Source organism: Pogoniulus pusillus, chromosome 15 (assembly GCF_015220805.1).
Source record: "Pogoniulus pusillus isolate bPogPus1 chromosome 15, bPogPus1.pri, whole genome shotgun sequence".
Taxonomy (NCBI): Eukaryota; Metazoa; Chordata; class Aves; order Piciformes; family Lybiidae; genus Pogoniulus; species Pogoniulus pusillus.
Window position 1 is genome coordinate 20,120,743 of NC_087278.1, and position 18,970 is coordinate 20,139,712.

General features: G+C 50.3%; 1 protein-coding gene across 12 annotated transcripts in view; it reads right to left on the minus strand.

Annotated features, from left to right (window-relative positions):
* The window catches only part of CALD1 (caldesmon 1), a 237,835-nt gene that overhangs the window by 96,522 nt on the left and 122,343 nt on the right, over positions 1–18,970 (minus strand). For 11 of the 12 annotated variants that reach the window (XR_010305041.1, XM_064155637.1, XM_064155636.1 and 8 more), the window contains one exon: positions 6,298–6,409. Coding sequence is in view for 11 of the 12 variants with exons in the window: in XM_064155637.1 (XP_064011707.1) it covers positions 6,298–6,368 (71 nt within the window). In the remaining variant the exon portion in view is untranslated. Of the gene's footprint in view, positions 1–6,297; positions 6,410–7,523; positions 7,768–18,970 lie in introns of those variants that run through there. The other variant, XM_064155628.1, reaches the window with a different exon arrangement.

Consider the following 18,970-nt stretch of genomic DNA (forward strand, 5'->3'; position numbering starts at 1 on the left):
AGAGAGGAGCTGAATATGAGACAGCAGTGCCCAGGTGGGCAGCAGAGCCAATGGCATCCTGGCCTGGCTCAGGAGCAGTGTGGGCAGCAGGACAAGGGAGGTTCTTGTGCCCCTGTGTTCAGCACTGCTCAGGCCACACCTTGAGTGTTTGTCCAGTTCTGGGCTTCTCAATTCAAGAGAGAAGTTGATGTGCTGGAAGGTGTCCAGAGAAGGGCAACGGAGGTGGTGAGAGGCCTGGAGCACAAATCCTATGAGGAGAGGCTGAGGGAGCTGGGGGTGTGCAGCCTGCAGCAGAGGAGGCTCAGGGCAGAGCTCATTGCTGCCTGCAGATACCTGAAGGGAGGCTGTAGCCAGGTGGGGTTGGGCTCTTCTGCCAGGCAACAGAACAAGGGGACACAGTGTGAAGTTGTGGCAGGGCAGGTCTAGTCTGGATGTTCTGAGGAAGTTGTTGTCAGAGAGAGTGATTGGCATTGGAATGGGCTGCCCAGGGAGGTGGTGGAGTCACTGTGCCTGGAGGTGTTGAAGCCAAACCTGGCTGGGGCACTTAGTGCCATGGTCTGCTTGCTTGGCCAGGGCTGGGTGCTAGGTTGGGCTGGCTGAGCTTGGAGGTCTCTTCCAACCTCCTTGACTCTGTGATTCCATGTCTTTATCCCAGGAAATGGCACAATGTGTGAGTGCAGCTGGCTGATGTAACAGCAGTCACAAATACTTCTGCCTGATATGGCTGCTTGCTCTCCTGGGTTTACTCTTCACCTCCAAGAAGCCTAAACAGTGCCTGTGAGACCTAGCAAACATGCTACAACCATCATGTGGTCATCCATCTGCCCATCTGCCAGAGCAGATGCACACAACCCACAGTGCTCTCCCCACAGCAAGGCTGCAGCTGCGATTCTACAGGAGATGAATTTCCACTACCAGTCACAGTGCTTGTGGTGGCCTTGCAGAAATGCAACCTAACCAACTGAGTTGCTGGAGCTATTTCCTGGTGAAAGTGTGCTTTCAAAGGTGGAACTCTGGAATCCAGAGGATGAGAAACTGAAAGTGACTGCCAGCACCAAAGTGTCTGCCAGCTCTCAAGCTGATAATTCACAAAACCACGGAAGCATTCAGGTTGGCAAAGCCCTTCAGGATCACCAAGTCCAACTGAGAACCTCACCCCACAAGGTGCACTCTAAAACATATTCCCAAGCACCACAGCCAAATGGCCTTTAGACACATGCAGGGTTGGTGACTCCACCACCTCCCTGACCAGCACATTCCAATACCTGACCACTCTTGTGGGGAAAAAAATCCTCCTCATGTCATTTAAACCTTCCCTGCTGCAGCTTGAGGCTGTTCACTTTTGTTCTATGACTAATTACCTGTGACAAGATACCAGCACCAACCTCTCCACAACCTCCTTTCAGAGAGTTGTAGGCAGCAATGAGGCCTCCCCTTCTTCAAACTACTCATCCCCAGCTCTTTCAGTTGCTCTTCATAAGATTTACTCTCCAGGCACTTCACAGCTTCCTTGCCCTCCTCCTCTGCACTCATTCCAGTATTGATGGAAGAGTGCAGGGAAATCACAGAAATCACAGAATCAAGCAGGTTGGAAGAGAGCTCCAAGCTCAGCCAGTCCAACCTAGCACCCAGCCCTGGCCAAGCAACCAGACCATGGCACTAAGTGCCCCAGCCAGGCTTGGCTTCAACACCTCCAGGCACAGCCACTCCACCACCTCCCTGGGCAGCCCATTCCAATGCCAATCACTCTCTCTGACAACAACTTCCTCAGAACATCCAGACTAGACCTGCCCTGCCACAACTTCACACTGTGTCCCCTTGTTCTCTTGCTGCTTGCCTGGCAGAAGAGCCCAACCCCACCTGGCTACAGCCTCCCTTCAGGGAGTTGTAGACAGCAGTGAGGCACCAGTGGTCAGAGCTGATGGAGCACTGTCAGCCTTCAGGCCACTCTTTAGGACTGCACTTGGTAAAACACCTGAAGGCACTGTGACAGAGCAAGGTCTGGCAAGCAGGTTGCTGTGGCTTAAGATGCATACACAGAGCCACTGTAGTCTCAAAGCCCCAGAAGCTCACCAAAACCAATCCAGCATTTTCTTCCCCCTTTAATAACTGAGCAAATGCTGCCCTGGGCTCGGTGTGAGTGGCACAGTGGAACAGAGGTGCTCAGCCCCTCCCTAGTGCAGGTTTTGGGAGGTCCCAGCTGACAGAGTCTCATCTGAAGTCAGATTTACACTGTTATTGTTAAGGCAGACCAAAAGGGAAAAGGCCAGACTAAATTATTTTAAGATCTCAAGATTTTTAAAGCAGTCTTGTGACTTTTAAGGGCTCTGACTCATGATACTTGAATGCTTGGACTTGGCAGAGGCAGAGAGAGCACAGCAAGATTTAGCACACACCAATCTACTGCTAAAAGCCTTCAAATGTATGGGAAAGGGCATAGAGTGCTCCTGGAGGGATTTGCCAGAAAAAAGGGATGTGGGCTCAGGCCCTTCTTCTCCATTCAGGCTGCCACACAAAACCCCAGCAAGCTGCCCCAGATGTGGCAAAACTGACTCCCAAAACCAACTATGAGTGGTGAGGCTGTTTCTTGTGTCAGCAGACATAGATATCTGCACCAAGTTGTGTCAGGGCAGGTCTAGGCTGGATGTTCTGAGGAAGTTGTTGTCAGAGAGAGTGATTGGCATTGGAATGGGCTGCCCAGGGAGGTGGTGGAGTCGCTGTCCCTGGAGGTGTTGAAGCAAAGCCATGGCTGCGGCCATGGTCTGGTTGCTTGAATAGGTCTGGGTGCTAGGTTGGACTGGCTGAGCTTGGAGGTCTCTTCCAACCTGTCTGATTCTATGATATGTAGAGCTTGAAAGAAAGAGAGGTTTGATCACACCCAGTATGTGCCAACATACATTTTTTACTGGTTTTGCTGCCATCAGCTCTGAAGCAGAGAGGGGGAAGGAAATTAAAAGCACTTTGTTTGTTAGTTGCTATACTTTTGAAATCCATGGAAGGCTTTGCTGAGATACATCATGATATTAGGTTGTAGGTACCTTTTTCAGGGCAGGGTACTTCTGTGATATGAACAGGGGAAGGAGCCTGTGACCCCACTACCTTTACAGGACAAAGTGAGTGTGCCCTATTAGATCTATCTAACACAGCAACGAACAGAGCACTAAATCCCCATAGCAACTATATCCTTTCCTTTGATATTCTGATCTCTGCTATGGGAATGTTAACTGACAGTTTTCCATAGTAGAAAACACCTCTCATCATCATCCATACTCCAGGCAGGGTCTCTGGTAGAATCATAGAATCAAGCAGGTTGGAAGAGACCTCCAAGCTCAGCCAGCCCAACCTAGCACCCAGCCCTATCCTGTCAACCAGACCATGGCACTAAGTGCCTCATCCAGGCTTTGCTTCAACACCTCCAGGGACAGCAACTCCACCACCTCCCTGGGCAGCCCATTCCAATGCCAATCACTCTCTCTGACAACAACTTCCTCCTAACATCCAGCCTAGACCTACCCCAGCACAACTTGAGACTGTGTCCCCTTGTTCTATTGCTGGTTACCTGGGAGAAGAGGCCAACCTCCACCTGGCTATAATGTCTCTTCAGGTAGTTGTAGACAGCAATGAGGTCACCCCTGAACCTCCTTTTGTAGCAACAAAGCCTAAGGGCTCAGCCTTTCCTTAAAAAGATCTTGCTGCAGCACACTTGCAGTACAAGTGCACAACTACTGTGTGCTGTAACATGTGGCAGCATGGGCTCTGCAGTCCCTCCCTCACTGCTGAACACAAACGTGTTGCCTCAGGCCTGGAGGGAAACCTTCTGGAAAAAGAAGACAGTGTAGTGCATGGCACATTTACTTCTCTGCCTTTTGGGGAGGTCATCCACCAGGTGATGGCTGTGTTTTGCCAAAGAATCCTGCCACCCCATTTCCCTTTGGACACCATGCTTCACGGGAGTTGATGTATCTGCAGGCAATGCTGCTGCTGCTTGCCACAGCTCGTGGGTTCAGCTTGCAGCCTGATCTTAGAATCATGGAATCAACCAAGTTGGAAGAGACCCCCAAGATCAGCCAGTCCAACCTAGCACCCAGCCCTGGCCAAGCAACCAGACCATGGCACTAAGTGCCCCAGCCAGGCTTGGCTTCAACACCTCCAAATAGGGCAACTCCACCACCTCCCTGAGCAGCCCATTCCAATCCCAATCACTCTCTCTGACAACAACTTCCTCCTAACATCCAGCCTAGACCTCCCCTGGCACAACTTCACACTGTGTCCCCTTGTTCTGTTGCTGCTTGTCTGGCAGAAGAGCCCAACCCCACCTGGCTACAGCCTCCCTGCAGGTAGCTGCAGGCAGCAATGAGCTCTGCCCTGAGCCTCCTCTTCTGCAGGCTGCACACCCCCAGCTCCCTCAGCCTCTCCTCACAGGGCTGTGCTCCAGGCCCCTCCCCAGCCTTGCTGCCCTTCTCTGGACACCTTCCAGCACCTCAACATCTCTCTTGAATGGAGGAGCCCAGAACTGGACACAGCACTCAAGGTGTGGCCTGAGCAGTGCTGAGTCCAGGGGCTACAGCCTCCCTTCAGATAGCCGCGGACATCAGTGAGATCTGCCCTGAGCCTCCTCTTCTCCAGGTTAAACCACCCCAGCTCCTTCAGCCTCTCCTCATAGGGTTTGTGTTCCAGGCCTCTCACACAGCACCACAGAACCACAAAAGCAATTCAGGCTAATTCAGTATGCAGCCCTGCATGGTAACCCTTTGTAAAGAGAGAGCAACTGCATCTTGCCTGCCTGGCCTTTACCCCTCAGTTAGCATCAGCTTCCATCACAGAGCCAAAAGCTCAAAGCAGGCATACAAAATACAGTTGGGATTGCATTCCCTTGACTTCCATTCCAAACTGCCCTACAAATGTATTTTCTCCTCCGTTGCTCACAGTTATTTTTGCAGCAGATGGAAAGGCTAGAAAACAAATTCAGTACCAAAATGTGCTCAAACTTATATATTTTTTTTCCTTTTTAATCACTTCAGTGCAAATAAACTAAATGAAACCTTTGTATCAGAGAAGACATTACAAAAATAAATGGGGCCTGACTTTCTCCCTACTTACTCCAGTGTAAATCATTGGAAATGCCATTAAAGCAGACAGAACTGTGCAGGTGTAAAATGGGCTCAGCTAACTAAAGGTCATTCCCGGTGTTCCCATGGTGTTCCTTTCATCAGCTGACATCACCATCCCCGTGTCAAGTTCTGGTCTCATTTGCACCAGAGTGAATCTGTAGTAAGAGAGAACAATGCTGCCCTCCTTGCCCACAGAAAGGGTTTGTAAATGGATGAATAGTGACAGGCAGTAGCAAGGCAACAGCAGTGGCAGACTACTCACAGGCACACTGAGCTACATACTCAAACTGCAGCTCAGCTTTCACCTTACAGCTTTAACTCTCTGCCTGCACAGCGCTCACTCACGGGCAGCTAGGTGTGAGCTCTCCTGTCAGCAGTTCCCCAGAGTCATAGTCCACCTTCATTGCCTACACTTGGCCCTAGAGCAATGTATCCAGAATCCAGGGAATTTACAACAGCCTAAGACAATTAGACAACAGACACTGCTGACTGTCAGCCTCCAGACACCACTGACTTTCAGCCTCCAGACAGTGCTGACTGTCAGCCTCCAGACACCGCTGACTTTCAGCCTCCAGACACCACTGACTTTCAGCCTCCAGACAGTGCTGACTGTCAGCCTCCAGACACCGCTGACTTTCAGCCTCCAGACACCACTGACTTTCAGCCTCAAGACACTGCTGACTTTCAGCCTCCAGACATTGCTGACTGTCAGCCTGCAGACATTGCTGACTTTCAGCCTCCAGACATTGCTGACTTTCAGCCTCCAGATACTGCTGACTGTCAGTCTCCAGACACTGCTTTCAGCCTCCAGATACTGCTGACTGTCAGCCTCCAGACATTGCTGACTTTCAGCCTCCAGATACTGCTGTCAGCCTCCAGACATTGCTGACTTTCAGCCTGCAGACATTGCTGACTTTCAGCCTCCAGATACTGCTGACTGTCAGCCTCCAGATACTGCTGACTTTCAGCCTCCAGACATTGCTGACTTTCAGCCTCCAGATCCTGCTGACTTTCAGCCTCCAGACATTGCTGCCACCACACAATCCAAAGCTATTGTGTGGAGCACATCATGAGCCAGGACTCTTCATTTAGCTAGAGCACCCTTTGGAATTGAAGGCAGCAATCCCCACAGCCAGTGCTCACCCAAGGCAAGCCGCTGGCACTGTTTGCCGGACGCACTCCTCACCTCTCTACTTCAAGCCGCATCCCCTCGCGCTTTTTCCTCCTGAGCTCTCTGCGGCGTTCGAAGTCATCCATGGTGGGTGCTCAGCTGCTCAGAGCTCTGGAAAGATCCAAATCTGAAAGAGAGATGAGCACTTAGGCAAGAAAGAAAACACAAAGGGTGTGTTGAAGCGAGTCCGCTGAGTCTTGCTTTGCTTTCTTAACTCGGCTGTAACTATTTTCTTTCTCCACCAAAAACATTTCACTTCCTCAGTATTGTTGAGATAAACAAGATTAATTAAATGCCTTGTAGGATAAACATAGCCCATGCCTGCCTTTAGTTTCCCAGTTAAAATTAAACCAACATGCTTTAAGTCAGGGCTGTCTACAGCTGTGCTAGCCACAGACTATAGCTCTCTGCAACCTCACAGGTCTTTCCTACAACTAAAGGCAACAGTTCAGAAGGGTTTTAACTTTATACTTCAGATTTTTTTTTTCCCACTGGAAGCACAAGAAAGTTGCACAGATAATTGAAAGTTTTGCAAAGTTAGTCCTCATCTCTCTGTTCCCACTCCCTCTTCAAAAAAAAAAAGGAAACAGGAAAAGAGAGAGAAGAGAAGAGAAGAGAAGAGAAGAGAAGAGAAGAGAAGAGAAGAGAAGAGAAGAGAAGAGAAGAGAAGAGAAGAGAAGAGAAGAGAAGAGAAGAGAAGAGAAGAGAAGAGAAGAGAAGAGAAGAGAAGAGAAGAGAAGAGAAGAGAAGAGAAGAGAAGAGAAGAGAAGAGAAGAGAAGAGAAGAGAAGAGAAGAGAAGAGAAGAGAGAGAAAACAGAGAAGAAAGAAAAGGGGAGAAGAGAGAAGGGAGGAGACAGGAAAGAGAAGAGAGGAGAAAAGAGAGAGGAGAAGAGAGGAGAAAAGAGAGAATAGAAAAGAGAAGAGAAAAGGGAGAAGAGAAAAGGCAGAAGAGAGAAGAGAAAAGGGAGAAGGGAGAAGAGAGGGGAAAGACAGAAAAGACAGAAGAGAAGAAAGAGAGAAAAGAAAAAAGAGAGAAAAGATTAAAAAAAGAAAAGATAAAAAAAAAGGGGGGGAGGGAAGAGGAAAGAAAAAGAGAACAACAGAGAAGGGAAGTAAGCTGCAGCCTTTGACTACCACCCAGGAGGAGCCAAAGAATGCATAAATCCTGCCCAAAGAATCAGAAGCAGCAACATTTACTCCTATTTTTCAGTTTCACCCCCACATTCTCCCCGTGCCCTACCTTCTTCTTTAGGATTCAGTCCATGAAATATTTTCCCCTTTACAGTTCTTCATACAGAAAACTTTTCCAGCCTTGCTTTGGATGCCATCGAGCCGAGGATTGCAGAATTCCCCTGCAGCCCCCAAACCAAAACCGACTACCAGAAAAGGGAAAGCTGCTCTCTTTTTGTCCCTGCTTTGTTTACAGAGCTGTCAGTGGTTAGCTAAACTCTGCCTGGAATCTGGCATTTAAGGCCTGCTCTAAGATTGTTTCCTGTGCAGGGCTGGAGGCCTCAGCTTCCTCTGCAACCCTAGCCTAGGCGCTGCACTCAGAGGATTTCCACCCTCCCCTTCTCCCCCCCCCAAAAAAAAATGTCCTTTCTGCAGCCCGTGAGCACAAGCCCAGCTCCTTACACCACGGGTACAGACTAAGGCTTTCAAAGGTGGCTTCTGAGCTGCCTTCGCTGGAGAGCAGCCAAACAGAGAGGGATCTGGAGGTGCTGATTGATACCCGCCTGAACATGAGCCAGCAGTGCGCCCAGGTGGCCAAGAGAGCCAGTGGCATCCTGGCCTGCATCAGCAATGGTGTGGCCAGCAGGAGCAAGGAGGTCATTCTGCCCCTGTACTCTGCACTGGTTAGACCACACCTTGAGTGCTGTGTTCAGTTCTGGGCCCCCCAGTTTAGGAGGGACATTGAGATGCTTGAGCGTGTCCAGAGAAGGGCGACGAGGCTGGGGAGAGGCCTTGAGCACAGCCCTACAAGGAGAGGCTGAGGGAGCTGGGATTGGTTAGCCTGGAGAAGAGGAGGCTCAGGGGTGACCTTATTGCTGTCTACAACTACCTGAGGGGTGGTTGTGGCCAGGAGGAGGTTGCTCTCTTCTCTCAAGTGGCCAGCACTAGAACAAGAGGACACAGCCTCAGGCTGTGCCAGGGGAGATTTAGGCTGGAGGTGAGGAGAAAGTTCTTCCCTGAGAGAGTCATTGGACACTGGAATGGGCTGCCCGGGGAGGTGGTGGAGTCGCCGTCCCTGGGGCTGTTCAAGGCAGGATTGGACGTGGCACTTGGTGCCATGGTCTGGCCTTGAGCTCTGTGGTAAAGGGTTGGACTTGATGATCTGTGAGGTCTCTTCCAACCCTGATGATACTGTGATCCTGTGATACTGTGAAGGCAAGCAAAGATGCGTTTGCAGCTCTCCCAAGCGCTGCGCTCGCAGCTGCGGATCTGCCTCACCGCTTCCGACCCCTGCCCAGCGGCAGAGCATCTGAGCATCCTCCCCATGAAACCTCTGGCAGCAGCAAAGCCTCTCCTGGCTTAAGGCAAGCCCGAGGAGGTTCTTGCCTCTGGATTTCATCTGCTCCCTTTTCTGAAATAAAGCAGTGCTGAGGGTAGGGGCTTGGGAAGGTTATTTGCTGAGTTTACTTCTCCTGGGGGTGTTTTTCTTGCTGATTTGTTCCTGGATTGTAGGATTTAAAATTTTCTCCTTGTCTTGACTTCCTTTTTCTTTTTCTTTTTGGTCTGGGGTTGTTTTCTGGAGGGTCAAAGGGAATGTTCCTTTGGTAAGTCTAATACTGACTTGGGAACTGCTGCTGTCTTCTTTTATTTTTGTTCCTTTTTCAGAATCATAGAACCACAGAATCAGCCAGGTTGGAAGAGACCTCCAAGCTCATCCAATCCAACCTAGCACCCAGCCCTGGCCAATCAACCAGACCACGGCACTAAGTGCCCCAGCCAGGCTTGGCTTCAACACCTCCAGGGACAGTGACTCCACCACCTCCCTGGGCAGCCCATTCCAATGCCAATCACTCTCTCTGACAACAACTTCCTAAGAACATCCAGCCTAGACCTCCCCTGGCACAACTTCACACTGTGTCCCCTTCTTCTCTTGCTGCTTGCCTGGCAGAAGAGCCCAACCCCACCTGGCTACAGCCTCCCTTCAGGGAGCTGCAGACAGCAATGAGCTCTGCCCTGAGCCTCCTCTGCTGCAGGCTGCACACCCCCAGCTCCCTCAGCCTCTCCTCACAGGGCTCTGCTCCAGGCCCCTCACCAGCCTTGCTGCCCTTCTCTGGACACATTCCAGCACTTCAACTCCTCTCTTGAATTGAGGGGCCCAGAACTGGACAGTCTACAGCTGTATATATTGTAACTATCTGCTTGTATATTGAGCTAAGCTGTAAATGTAAAGCTTCATTCAATTTCCAGAGCTGGCTGAGTCTGGTCTGGGTGATTTCTAAAGTGGGGGAAGGCAGGTAACACCCAAACCATCACATCTCCCTAACCTGCCATCTGTGTGACTAATCCTTCTGCTTCCAAAACCCCCTGATAGATTTTCCAAACTCACCTTGAATGTAAGGCAAAATCTGGGAAAAAGTAGAGGAGTGGGAGGAAGGTGGAAGGGTGGTTGGGAGCCCCTCCTGGGGACTCTGTTGTGTTTCTGTATTACCTTTTTAACTTGTCTATTTCTGTCTATAGCTTCATATATTGTAACTGTCTGCTTGCATGTTGTGCTAAGCTGTGAATATAAAGCTTCATTCCTTAACTTCCAGCTCAACTGAGTCTAGTCTGGGTGATTTCATAAGTGGGGGGGGATAGGTAACACCCAAAGCATCACACAGCAGTATTTAATCTGTAAAGTGCAGTCACCATCAGGGAAATAAAACACAAAGAGCAGATTTAACAGATGGCTCAAGCCTCAGTTGCTAGAAATCAGAATCACAAAGGTTTTTGCTGGTTTTTTTTTTCTTTCCCCCACCCTGCCTCCCCTGACATTCTTTGACATCTTATTTACTTGCACATTCACCACTCCCTACTCAGCCAGGTACATTCCTCTCTCCCTGTCTCCTAAGCTACACCCTTTCCCTTCACTCAACTCCAGACAATGCACCCTTAATGCTTACCTCAGCCCCTCTCCAAATGTCTCAGCAAATACCTCCACCCTTTCCCTTCCTACATGGTCCTCAGCATCATCTTTCATCTCCAAAAGTTCAAGCTCTCCTCAAGAGGAAAGCTGAGGAGGATAATAATAACAACACAGAACTATTTCTGACCTCCTTCTTCCTCTCTTTCCTTCCCAAGAGGGTAGGTGAAATTCAACAACAGTCTGCAGAACTTCCCTGGCAAACATTTCTCTATCTACTGAGTGTTTTTCTGTTGTTCAACAAGCATCAGCTGGATGAGTGTCTTGGATAGATGATCAGGGTTTATTAGAGTACAGTGCATCTCTCCTTTCAAACATGAGGAAGGCACTTGGGGAATGGAGGTCAGGTCACCAACAGGACCTTTAGGTAGCAAAATCATACCAGTGCCAAAAAAAAAAAAAGTCATCAACTAGAAAGTCCAACTGGAGAAACAAACTACTTCATTTGGCCACAACAACCCCAAGCAGCACCAGAGGCTGGGGACAGAGTGGCCGGAAAACAGCCAGGCAGAGAGGGGCCTGAGGGTGCTGGTAGAGTGTAGCTGAAGATAAGGCAGCAGTGTGCCCAGGTGGCCAAGAGAGCCAATGGCATCCTGGGCTGGCTCAGGAGCAGTGTGGGCAGCAGGACAAGGGAGGTTCTTCTGCCCCTCAGCACTGCTCAGGCCACACCTTGAGTGCTGTGTCCAGTTCTGGGCTCCTCAATTCAAGAGAGAAGTTGATGTGCAGGAAGGTGTCCAGAGAAGGGCAACAAGACTGGGGAGGGGCCTGGAGCACAGCCCTGTGAGGAGAGGCTGAGGGAGCTGGGGGTGTGCAGCCTGCAGCAGAGGAGGCTCAGGGCAGAGCTCATTGCTGTCTGCAGCTGCCTGCAGGGAGGCTGTAGCCAGGTGGGGTTGGGCTCTTCTGCCAGGCAAGCAGCAAGAGAAGAAGGGGACACAGTGTGAAGCTGTGGCAGGGGAGGTCTAGTCTGGATGTTCTGAGGAAGTTGTTGTCAGAGAGAGTGATTGGCATTGGAATGGGCTGCCCAGGGAGGTGGTGGAGCCACTGTCCCTGGAGGTGTTGAAGCAAAGCCTGGCTGGGGCAGTAAGTGCCATGGTCTGGTTGACCAGGTGCTAGGCTGGACTGGCTAAGCTTGGAGGTCTCTTCCAAGCTGCTTGACTCTATGGTTCTATGAAAATATTTTAATAGCAATTAAGGAGCATGTACCCTTTGAAAGCAGACAGATTGGCTAGGTAGAAATCCACACAGAGCCACGGCAAAATAACCTCCTGCTCTGGCTCATATTTAATACTGTCCTCACCCTATTCCCAGCACTGATTTAGGAAACCACAAAGCACCAAGAGGTCCTTAAAAACAGATGAGCTAGACTGGTAACAAGCAAGTGAAAATGCAAACTGCTACTCAGGCTTTTAGCAAACAGAAACATCTTTCTTTCAGGATCTGCCAGTCACCTTCTCATTGCACTGAATCAGCTCCCAGACTGCAATCTTTGTGCTGAATCTCTGCACGAGGTTCAACCTGGTTAAGCCAAGTAACTTTCAAGCAGAGCACATTCATGAGCCTGCAGGGTGAGTGCAGCCCAGACAGCAACCCTGTGCTGGGCTGCAGCAAGAGCAGTGTGGGCAGCAGGGCAAGGGAGGGGATTCTGCCCCTTGGCTCTGCTCTCCTCAGACCCCACCTGCAGTCCTGGGTGCAGTTCTGAAGCCCCCAATACAAGAAAGACATGGAAGTGTTGGAGCCAGTCCAGAGGAGGCCACCAAGACGCTGAGAGGGCTGCAGCAGCTCTGATCTTTGTTCACATTGGGTGATTCTGTGCTCCACAACCTCCCTGGGCAACCTGTGCCAGTGTCTCACCTCCCTCACTGCAAAGAGCCCTTTCCTAACATCCACTTTCAATCTCCCCTCTGCCAGTTCAAATCCATTCCTCCTCATCCTGTCATAACAAGACCTTGTCAATAGTCCCTCCACAGCCTTCCTGGAGCCCACTTCAGATACTGGAAGGCCACTCCAAAGTCTCCTCAAAGCCTTCTCTTCTCCAGGCTGCAGAGCCCCAGCTCTTGTAGCCTGTCCTCAGAGCAGAGCTGCTGCAGCCCTCTGAGCATCTTTGTGGCCTCCTCTGGAATCACTCTAAGTGTCTCACTTCATCTCTCACAACAGAAAAAAGCCCCAAACCTCCTCGTGGAAGCTGATGCAGCATTTTAATATCTGATTGACTTAAATATTAACATCTTGTGGCATCCTGAGCAAATCTGTGCACTGCTTCCATAGAATAGTCTCAGCCTGGGGCTTTGCAGACTACTGATGGCCCAAAGGACCCCACCCATGGTCCAGACTCCTGATCCAAATAGGAACCAAAGAGGTTTCACCCTCTCTGGCTACAGCATAGATTACCACAATGAGTGCCACAGATGTCACTGCAGGTGTCAGGCTCTGTGTCACCTCCTGCTGCTGCTGCAGGGCAAACCACATGAAAGTGTTGCCACAAAGCTTCTTACAGGGCATAGAATCATAGAATGTCAAGGGCTGGAAGAGACCTTGAAAGCTCATCTGGTCCAGCCCCCTTGCCAGAGCAGCATCACCTAGAGCAGATCACACTGCAACACATCCAGACAGATCTTGATTATCTCCAGAGAGGGAAACTCCACAACCTCCCTGGGCAGCCTGTTCAGAGCTCTGTCACCCTCACAGGGCAAAAAAATTCCTCCTCATGTCCACATGAAACCTCCTATGGCTCAACTTCCACCCATTGCCCTTTGTCCTTTTTTTTCCCCCAACCCCAAGGGGCAGAACTGAAGTGAACCTGCCCTGGAGCAGCTGATGCACCTCACAGGGTCTGAGTGCAGCTCTGCAGACCTAGGATGGAGGCAAAACTTCTCTCTGCCCTACACCACATGTTCCCCAGCCCGTGGGATAAGCATCCACCACCCTACACCCATGAAGGAGGCAGCTGCACCTCCTTCACAGGCAGAAGGCCACATCTGATATCCCCCATGGGTGATGGAGCAAGCTCTGTTCTGGGGAACTCCATTTCTGGGAGGATGCTCTGCTCCACTTGGCCATGGCATAGTTCCACTGGCATAGTCCCTCACAAAGATTTTATTCCTTGGGTCTGTGTGCTGGTTTGAGCCTAACTGGGACATTTTAGTGAGAGGAATGAGATGCTAGGCTGTGAAAAGGAACCAGTGGTGCTGGCTGCTGCACTCAGAGGCTTGCTGAGATGGATAAGAACAAGAACACAAACATAGATAACAGAGCTGCTCTCTGGCTCTGGCCACCTGCACTTCTCTCTCTCTAACCTGCTGTCTGTGTGACCAATCCTTCTGCTTCCTAACCTCCCAGGCTGATTCTCCAAACTCACCTTGAACATAAGGCAGACTCTGGGATAAGGTAGAGGGGTGGAAAGGAGGTGGAAGGGTGGTTGGGAGCCCCTCCTGGGCATTCTGGTTTCTGGCAGGGCTGCTGTGTATTACCTTTAACTTGTCTATTGCTGTCTATAGATGTAAATACTGTAACTACCTGCTTGTATTTTGTGCTAAGCTGTGAATATAAAGCTTCATTCCTTCAATTCTAGAAGACTGGATGAGGCACTTAGTGCCATGGTCTGGTTGACTGGACAGGGCTGAGTGCTAGGTTGGACTGGCTGAGCTTGGAGCTCTCTTCCAATCTGCTTGATTCTATGAACTGAGTCTAGCCTGGGTGATTTCATAAGAGCAGGGGGGCAGGTAACACCCAAACCATCACTGTAACTAAGAGATCCATGGCTTTAAGTACCTGCTCAAGTCCATCTCTCATAGCCATGACCCAATTCAGCACTAGGAAAAGAGTGTTAGAGAGCAGCATATCACAGAGGTGCCAGCAAACATCTAGCACGCTGCTGCTGCCACTTGCAATCACACAGCACTAGGAGCCATCATCTCAGAGCCAGCTGCTTGTAATGGAAAGTCCCCATTTGTCTCCTGGGAAGGCTGAGAGTGAGTATGACATTTCCACTCCTCCTACTGCTCATCTTCCTCCTACTGCACATTGACCCATGTGCCAGGCAGAGCTTTCTCCTGACATTTGGGTTTGCACACAGTGGTCCCACCCCTGATCTCAGTGACATTTGCCTATCATTTCCCACTAGCAGCCAAAGGAAGAAAGAAGACATGGCTGGGAGCTGCTGGCACAGGCCCTGGTTCTCATGTTAGAAGGGCTGACCCTTGCCTCTCTCTTTCAAGTGTCCTCTGAAGCATTTCAAATATGTTGTCCCCAAAGATCAGAAGATACTGAAACACTTTTTTGTATACAGACTAGAGTTGAAATCTTGCTCCTGCTGAAATCCCTGGCAGCCTTCCCAGAGACATCAGTCTGGGTTGGATTCCACTCTCACAGGTCAAATTCATCTAATCCATGCTCCAAAACATCACTGAGCTACGTTGCCTGGCAGAAGTTGGTGCGAGCTCAGCTCATGCCAATAGAGTCTGCTTCATCCTCTCATACCTTTGTGCACACGCACATAAAAGCAGAGTTTCTTCCACTTGTGCAGTGCTTCCTTGTGGGGAATGTGGTAGTGCTACACAGCAGCAGCAGCACTCTGCTGAAGATACAAGGGACAGCTGAAAACTGGACTGGGGACAGTGGGGCTGAGAGCAGCCAGGAAAAAAGGGACCTGGGGGTATTGATAGAGAGGAGCTGAAGATGAGGCAGCAGTGTGCCCAGGTGGCCAAGAGAGCCAATGGCATCCTGGGCTGGCTCAGGAGCAATGTGGGCAGCAGGACAAGGGAGGTTCTTCTGCCCCTGTGCTCAGCACTGCTCGGGCCACACCTTGAGTGCTGTGTCCAGTTCTGGGCTGCTCAATTCAAGAGAGATGTTGAGGTGCTGGAAGGTGTCCAGAGCAGGGCAGCAAGGCTGGGGAGGGCTGGGGGTGTGCAGCCTGCAGAAGAGGAGGCTCAGGGAAGACCTCATTGCTCTCTACAATTACCTGAAGGGAGGCTGTGGCCAGGTGGGGTTGGGCTCTTCTGAAGGCAAACAGAAACAGAAGGGGACAGAGTCTCAAGTTGTGCCAGGGCAGGTTCAGGCTGGATGTTCTGAGGAAGTTGTTGGCAGAGAGAGTGATTGGCATTGGAATGGGCTGCCCAGGGAGGTGGTGGAGCCACTGTCCCTGGAGGTGTTGAAGCAAAGCCTGGCTGGGGCAGTAAGTGCCATGGTCTGGTTGATTGGCCAGGGCTGGGTGCTAGGTTGGACTGGCTGAGCTTGGAGGTCTCTTCCAATCTGGTTGATTCTATGACTCTATTGCCTTTTGCAATCCTTAATAAGTGAAGATCCTCTAGGCAATGACAACCTGAAAGCACAGAGCTCACAAAGCAGTTTACAGAAGGGCTTAACCTCGAAGTGGGATCAGAGCTGCACTCGTTTTTTCTCTGCTTTCAACTGCTGAGAAGCAGGCTCACAATGTCACAGAGCTTCAGAGGCTGGAAGGGAGCTCCAGAGACTGAATCCAACTCATAGGATATCATTTACCCTGAAAGTAAATGTGCACACACTGCTTGTGGTCAGCAGGTTGAGGGAGGTGATTGTCCCTCTCTACTCCACCCTGGTGAGGCCACATCTTGAATACCACCTCCAGTTCTGAAGCTCCTACTACAGGAAAGATGTAGATGTGCTGGAGCATGTCCAGAGAAGGACCATGAGGATGAGCAGAGGGCTGGAGCTGCTCTGCTGTGAAGACAGACTGAGAGAGTTGGGTCTGTTTGGTCTGGAGACAAGAAGGCTCCAAGGAGACCTTATTGTGGCCTTCTAGTATCTGAGGGTGGCTACAAGAAAGCTGGGGAGGGACTTTTAGGCTGTTGGGTAGTGACTAGGGGGAATGGAACAAAACTGGAAGTGGGTAGATTCAGATTGGATCTCAGGAAGAAGTTCTTCACCATGTTGGTGGTGAGACACTGGAACAGCTTGCCCAGGGAGCTGGTGGAAGCCTCATCCCTAGAGGGTTTTATGGCCAGACTGGATGGGACTCTGGGTACCCTGGTCTAGTATGAGGTGTCCTTGCCTATGGCAGGAGAGTTGGAACTTTGAGGTCCCTTCCAGCCCTGACAATCCTATAATTCTGTGATGCACAGAGCAAAGGGAACTTTGCTTTAACTTCATATTCCTTTATTTACATGAAAAAAAAGGAGGCAGAAATATCTCTGGAGATGACTAAGCACTTTCCTCATCTCTATCAAGTACCAAAAACTCAGCCTTGCCAATTTATTAATATTTAGCTTTCTACAACTTAATATGAACTTGGTTCCAAGAACTACATTGGGTCTCCTTAAAGTATGTGTAGCAAGGAGTCTGTGCTGTGCCAGCTGGCAGATTAAACAAGCCATTAAAGTAGCCTCCTACTGAATTTAAAGGATTGGTTTTCATCTTTTCCTCCTCTATTCTGCTGCATCCAGATGTATTATTTAGGGAATATTTTCCAGTCCCAGTAAGAAAAGTAAAAGAAATGCCCTTGGCATTTAATGAGTTTTTCCTCCAATGTGGTCTCCTGCTGCACTTGGAATTTATTCCATTACTCTCTGGCTTGCAATGGTCTCAGAATACCTCTGACTACATGAAAAGACAGGGAAAGTGAGTTGGGTGTAGGTATTCACAAGCAGATACTGCCTGGGGTGATTGATCTTAGTACAGGATTCCACTCACAGAATCACAGAATTAATCAGGCTGGAAAAGACCTTCAAAATCATCAAGTCCACCCTATCACCCAACAGCAACTGATCAACCAAATCATGGCACCAGGTGCCACATTCAGCCTTTCTTAAACACTCCCAGGCCAGGGACTCCAAAGAATCAGTCAGGGTTGGAAGGGACCACAAGGAGCAGCCAGTTCCAACCCCCCTGCCATGCCCAGAGACACCCTACCCTAGAGCAGGCTGCCCACAGCCTCTGCCAGCCTGGCCTCAAACACCTCCAGCCATGGGGCCTCAACCACCTCCCTGGGCAACCCATTGCAGCCTCTCACCACTCTCATGCTCAACAACTTCGTCCTCACAGCCAGGCTGACTCTCCCCACCTCCAGCTTTGGTCCGTTCCCCCCACTCCTGTCACTCCCTGACAGCCTAAAAAGTCCCTCCCCAGCTTTTTTGTAGCCCCCTTCAGATCCTGGAAGGCCACAAGAAGGTCATCTCCTCTCCAGACTGACCAACTCCACCACCTCCCTGGGCAGCCCAATCCAATGCCAACAACTCAGACCATCATTTCCTTGGCATGCCACCCCACAACCCATGCCCTGCAGCCCTTGCACAGCAAACCAGCACTGTTGGGTGCATGTTAAAAATGAGAAAGCAAAGCAGACTGGGAGCAAGGACAAGGCCAATAACAGCCTAGAGCATGCTGGCAGAGAAGCTCATTTCTCTGCAGCCTCTGCAGGACTTCAGTAATGAGAGGGGGAAATGAAATAGAGGTAAAAATCCCTGTGCATAGACAGGACAGGGGTCTTTAGCATATCATTTTTCCTTCAGAGCATCAAATGCTCATTTGAACTCTGTTAAAGCTGCCAGAACTTCATGACCTAGTAGTATTCAAAGGAGGAATGAGTCTAGAACAAACTCTGGCATTAAACCAGACCTGGTGTCATCTGTTACAGTACAATTGCAGAACAGCATTTCAGGTAAAAATGCTCCCCCAGTGGCATCCTGGGCTGGCTCAGAAGCAGTGTGGGCAGCAGGACAAGGGAGGTTCTTCTGCCCCTGTGCTCAGCACTGCTCAGGCCACACCTCAAGTGCTGTGTCCAGTTCTGGGCTCCTCAATTCAAGAGAGATGCTGGGGTGTAAGAAGAGTAATTTGAGGTAAGCAGATCAAGGGAGGTTCTCCTCCCACTCTACACTGCCCTGGTGAGACCTCATCTTGAGTACTGCCTTCAGTTTGGGACTCCCCAGCTTGGAAGGGATAGGGATCTGCTGGAGGGGGTCCAGTGGAGGGCTAGGAGGATGATTAGGGGCCTGGAGCACAGCCCTGTGAGGAGAGGCTGAGGGAGCTGGGGGTGTGCAGCCTGCAGAAGAGGAGGCTCAGGGAAGACCTCATTGCTGTCTACAGCTACCTGAAGGGAGGCTGTAGCCAGGTGGGGTTGGGCTCTGCTGCCAGGCAAGCAGCAAGAGAAGAAGGGGACACAGTGTGAAGTTGTGCCAGGGGAGGTCTAGGCTGGATGTTCTGAGGAAGTTGTTGTCAGAGAGAGTGATTGGCATTGGAATGGGCTGCCCAGGGAGGTGGTGGAGTCACTGTGCCTGGAGGTGTCTAAGCCAAGCCTGGATGAGGCACTTAGTGCCATGGTCTGGTTGCTTGGCCAGGGCTGGGTGCTAGGTTGGACTGGCTGAGCTTGGAGGTCTCTTCCAACCTGCTTGATTCTATTCTATTCTATTCTATTCTATTCTATTCTATTCTATTCTATTCTATTCTATTCTATTCTATTCTATTCTATTCTATTCTATTCTATTCCCTCCAAAAGATTGGAGTTGTATCTGCTGTCTGTGGCCATTTCAGGCTGACTGCAGCTCCAGATAGCTGAAGGAGGAGCATTGGCTTCTGAGATGCCTGGG